The 5000-nt window shown below is 43.5% G+C and overlaps 2 protein-coding genes across 2 annotated transcripts in view; both read left to right on the forward strand.

Annotated features, from left to right (window-relative positions):
* LOC138952660 (galactose mutarotase-like) overlaps positions 1–5000 on the forward strand; it is a 380407-nt gene that overhangs the window by 23737 nt on the left and 351670 nt on the right. The gene's annotated exons all lie outside the window — the stretch shown is intronic.
* The window catches only part of LOC138952250 (galactose mutarotase-like), a 7943-nt gene that overhangs the window by 2795 nt on the left and 148 nt on the right, over positions 1–5000 (forward strand). The window contains exons 5-8 of the mRNA XM_070323876.1: positions 279–360; positions 845–995; positions 1305–1476; positions 3797–5000. The exon at positions 3797–5000 is cut by the window's right edge and continues 148 nt beyond it. Coding sequence (XP_070179977.1) covers positions 279–360; positions 845–995; positions 1305–1476; positions 3797–3874 — 483 coding nt within the window. The 3' untranslated portion in view covers positions 3875–5000. The remainder of the gene's footprint in view (positions 1–278; positions 361–844; positions 996–1304; positions 1477–3796) is intronic.

The following is a 5000-nucleotide window of genomic DNA, read 5'->3' on the forward strand; positions in this document are numbered from 1 at the left end:
CAAGACATAAGTTTTCAGTAATTGACAATAAAGTATGCGAAAGACTACGTCAAAACTGGCGTAAACCAGACAGCGTGATTTTCCATTTTGGATATCAGGGAATCCTATCTCGAAAATTGCAGAAAGTACCACAACCACCACATCATCAGAAACACACGAACACATAGTGAACAATAACGGTTTATGAGCCTACGATACAACCGTCTATTACCCATTTTCTTACCAAGAGTGATGTCCTGACCTAATCCTGATGTTGAAAAGTATGTTTCATTTGACAGAATGCAGGGACAATGGACGACCATGTTGTTACAATTGCTGCTGACCACTTCCTGCCAATTGATAAAGATGGCGTCCCCACTGGTACGTTTGTCACATAGCAAAGTCCACAGGACCCCTATTTGTATTTAAATGAATGTTGACAAACATATGCAGATTTGTTTATTCATTTAAAACACAGACACACACAAAACAAGATACAAATCAATCTGTAGTTGTATCACATCCACCATTGTGGCCTTAATGCAGTAAGAATTTGTTCACGGTTATATTTGTATCATTACATGCACAGAAACAATGCGTCCACTTATTCAGCAAACATGTCAGCAATTTGCCTACGTCCCGCAAGAGTAACAGAAATGTTGGCACGTAGGGAACCAGAAATAATCAATATTCAGATGCAAAATATAAGCCTCCTCCCTTTCTGCTGAATCTTAAACAGAAGAATAAACGTGGTTTCTGGAATATGTTCAACATTAGATGAGGTGTGTCATTAAAAGGCATGGAGTCGTCTCTGTTTTGAGAGAAAACCTTTGACAACTCTAGAAGCCACGGTACCGTGTTTCAGGCGAGATTGGCAAGGTGGAAGGCACTGAATGGGACCTGAGAAAGCCAGTGAGGCTTGGTGATCGTCTGCACAAAGTGCCGGGAGGGGAGGGCTTCTGTCACAACTTCTGTCTCACTCCTAACGAGGGATCGCAGCTCAGGTTTGCTGCAAGGTGGGTATCACTATGTTTCGTTGTGTTTATTTATAAATGATTCATGCAATGTTTTTCATTGGGCGTTCTGAAACGAAAGTGACCTGGGGATGAATAGCATGAAGTGATACTAACTTACCTGGGAAAATGTGGGCATGTTTGCCATGTTTTCTTTTCTATGTGCATCGTTAATCACTGCCTGCTTATGTGTGGCATTGTGTGAATGAAGGTGCACATACGGTATATATACGGCATATGTCTTGGGTTAGCAGATCTTATTTTCCTTTACAAGCATGTTGAAATGTCTCAATGTATCGTTCTCTTGCACAGAGTGGAGCATCCCGCGTCAGGTCGCTCCATAGAGTGTTGGACCACGGAGCCAGGTCTACAGTTCTACAACAGTTACTACCTCAACCAACCCAAAGGGAAGGGCGGGGCCGCTTACACACGTTTCGGAGCCTTTTGTCTGGAGGCTCAGCATTACCCCAACAGTCTGCACGAGGTGAGATTCATGTTCGTTTGAAATGCAGAATTCTTCTTCAGTGATTGCTTTCTTGATTGTGTCGACTAGGTTGAAGTTTCTGCTTGTATTGTTATCCCAGCGAAGCTGGAGGTATCCCGTGAACGCTATACTGTAATCGATTTGAGAAATGTGCACACCGAATAATACATGATAAAGAAGGATTCGTTGTGCCCGGCTACGTGCTACAGTTGGAGATGGAAGTTCACCAAAAATGGGGACCATACTAACAAAAATACGGTGGGTAAAATAGGCGCCCCCATTTTTTCAGCAAACGCCACCCCAGGCCGCTTTGGACGGGTAGAAATTCCGTAGTTTCCAAGTCTATGGATAAAGCTTGCGTAAGAAGAATACGTCACGGTCGAAAGTCTTTGACGTCAATTAATGCATCATGACGTCATGCCTCCCTGTAGTCTTTCTCTCTCGCGCAGTGTGTGTGTTTGTGTTCATTTTGTGCACATGTGTTAGTGTCACTGTGTGTGTGTGTGTGTGTGTGTCTATCTGTGTCTGTGTGTGTCTATCTGTGTCTGTGTGTATTTGTGTGTGTGTGTGTGTGTGTGTGTGTGCGTGCACGCGTGCATGAGTCTGTATTCGTATGTGTGTGGTGTGTGTGTGTGTGAGCGTGCGCACGCGTGCATGAGTCTGTACTCGTGTGTGTGTAAGTGTGTGTGTGGGCATAAGTGTATGTGTGTGCGTGTTTGTTTGTAAAGGTCTGCATGTCCGTCTGTCCATATGTGCGTATGGGTGTGTGTTTTGTGTGTATGAAGTTTTTTGTTAGAGAGTGAGTGAGTGCGTGTGTGACTTGGTGTGTGTGTGTGTGTGTGTGTGTGTTTGAGAGAGAGAGAGAGAGATAGTGTGTGTGTGTGTGTGTGTGTGTGAATGTGTGTGTGCATGAGTTTGTGTGTATGAGTGTGTATATGTGTTTGTTTGTAAAGGTGTGTGTGTCCGACTGTCTATGTGCGTATTTGTTTGTTTGTTTGCTCAACGCCCAGCCGACCACGAAGGGCCATATCAGGGCGGTGCTGCTTTGACATATAACGTGCGCTACACACAAGACAGAAGTCGCAGCACAGGCTTCATGTCTCACCCAGTCACGTTATTCTGACACCGGACCAACCAGTCCTAGCACTAACCCCATAATGCCAGACGCCAGGCGGAGCAGCCACTAGATTGCCAATTTTAAAGTCTTAGGTATGACCCGGCCGGGGTTCGAACCCACGACCTCCCGATCACGGGGCGGACGCCTTACCACTAGCCTAGGCCAACCGTGCCGGTCTATGTGCGTATAGTGGTATGGTGTACAGTGAAGTGTGTGTGAGAGAGTGAGTGAGTGCGTGTGAGTGAGTGTGTATGTGTGTACGTGTGTAACTTGGGTGTGTATGTGTGTGTGTGTGTGTGTGTGTGTTCGTGTGTGTGTGTGTTTGAGAGAGAGAGAGAGAAAGAGAGAGAGAGAGAGAGAAAGAGAGAGAGAGAGAGAGAGAGAGAGGTTTGTCTTTCGCTGGGGTATGCAGTGCCTTGGCGTTGCACATCTACTTAATTTCTGGGTACCTGCTTGCCGATTTGAAGCCACAAGACTTCTCGGAATAGACTTTGGTGTGTCATTTTCTCATTATCACATGTTTGTTTGTTTCCTTGTCTGCCTGTTTATTGCGTATTGGTTTGCGCTCTCTCTCTCTCTCTCTCTCTCTCTCTCTCTCTCTCTCTCTCTCTCTCTCTCTCTCTCTCTCTCTCTCTCTCTCTCTCTCTCTCTCTCTCTCTCTCTTGTAAGACTTGGCGTGAGCCTAAAATCTCCATCCTTGAGTAATAAAGTTCGTTCGTTCGTTCGTTCGTTCGTTCGTCCGTTCGTTCGTTCGTTCGAGAAATAAATAAAGAATGAGAGACAGTCCCGATTGTTAAGGGCAAAAACAAACAAACAAACAAACAAACACACACACAACCAAAACTCAATCATCAGTTACTGTTCAAGTGCTGGCAGGATGGGCGTTTACTTGCTTGCCTAATTAGTTTGGCATGTTGCCGCATGTTCAGGACACAGTCCGTTGGCTAGACAAGAAGACTCACCTGGAAACAGAAAGACAGCCAGGCAGGCAGGTAGTAGACAGCCAGATAGACAGACAGAATAGACCGACAGACAGACAGGCAGACAGACAGACACACATATATAGAAAGGCAAACAAACAGAGAAAGTTAAAGAAAATAGACAGCAAGAGACGGTGTAGTCTACTGTTGCTTTAAATACAAATGCCACCCACAAGAACTATCGTACATGTACATTTTGATGAATGTTTCCCATTGTTTTCAGCCCTCTTTTCCCAACATCATTCTGAGGCCTGCGGAAACATACCGCCAGACGACAGTCTACAAGTTTGGAGCCGTCTAGCTGTGTTGCGACACGGCAAGTGTACAGGCTCGTGTTCTGAACGAAGCAACGGGGAAGCTTTGCCAGTGTATCGGTTCATTAATCACATCTTGATTGTGACGCTTGCAAATGCGCTTTTCTACATGCACACTTTTCTGTTTGTTTGTTTGTTTGTTTGTTTGTCGATGACATTACACCAAAACCATTTTTACATTTAGTCAAGTTATGACTAAATGTTTTAACATCGAGGGGGGAATCGAGATGAGGGTCGTGGTGTATGTGTGTGTGTGTGTGTGTGTGTATGTGTGTGTGTGTGTGTGTGTGTGTGTGTGTGTGCGTGCGTGCGTGTGTGTAGAGCGATTCAGACCAAACTACTGGACCGATCTTTATGAAATTTTCCATGAGAGTTCCTGGGATTGATATCCCCGAACGTTTTTTTTCGTTTTTTTTATAAATGTCTTTGATGACGTCATATCCGGCCTTTCGTGAAAGTCACGAGGCGGCACTGTCACGCCCTCATTTTTCAACCAAATTGGTTGAAATTTTCGTCAAGTAGTCTTCGACGAAGCCCGGACTTCAGTATTGCATTTCAGCTTGGTGGCTTAAAAATTAATTAATGACTTTGGTCATTAAAAATCTGAAAATTGTAAAAAAAACAATTTTTTATAAAACGATCCAAATTTACGTTTATCTTATCCTCCATCATTTTCTGATTCCAAAAACATATAAATATGTTATATTTAGATTAAAAACAAGCTCTGAAAATTAAAAATATAAAAATTATTATCAAAATTAAATTGTCGAAATCAATTTAAAAACAAATTCATCTTATTCCCTGTCGGTTCCTGATTCCAAAAACATATAGATATGATATGTTTGGATTAAAAACACGCTCAGGAAGTTAAAACGAAGAGAGGTACAGAAAAGCGTGCTATCCTTCTCAGCGCAACTACTAAACCGCTCTTCTTGTCAATTTCACTGCCTTTGCCATGAGCGGTGGACTGACGATGCTACGAGTATACGCTCTTGCTGAAAAATTGCATTGCGTTCCGTTTCATTCTGTGAGTTCGACAGCTACTTGACTAAATGTTGTATTTTCGCCTAACGCGACTTGTTATTTGATATTTTGGTGCCGGCAGATTCTTTT

The sequence above is a fragment of the Littorina saxatilis genome, linkage group LG17, assembly GCF_037325665.1.
Source record: "Littorina saxatilis isolate snail1 linkage group LG17, US_GU_Lsax_2.0, whole genome shotgun sequence".
Lineage (NCBI taxonomy): Eukaryota > Metazoa > Mollusca > Gastropoda > Littorinimorpha > Littorinidae > Littorina > Littorina saxatilis.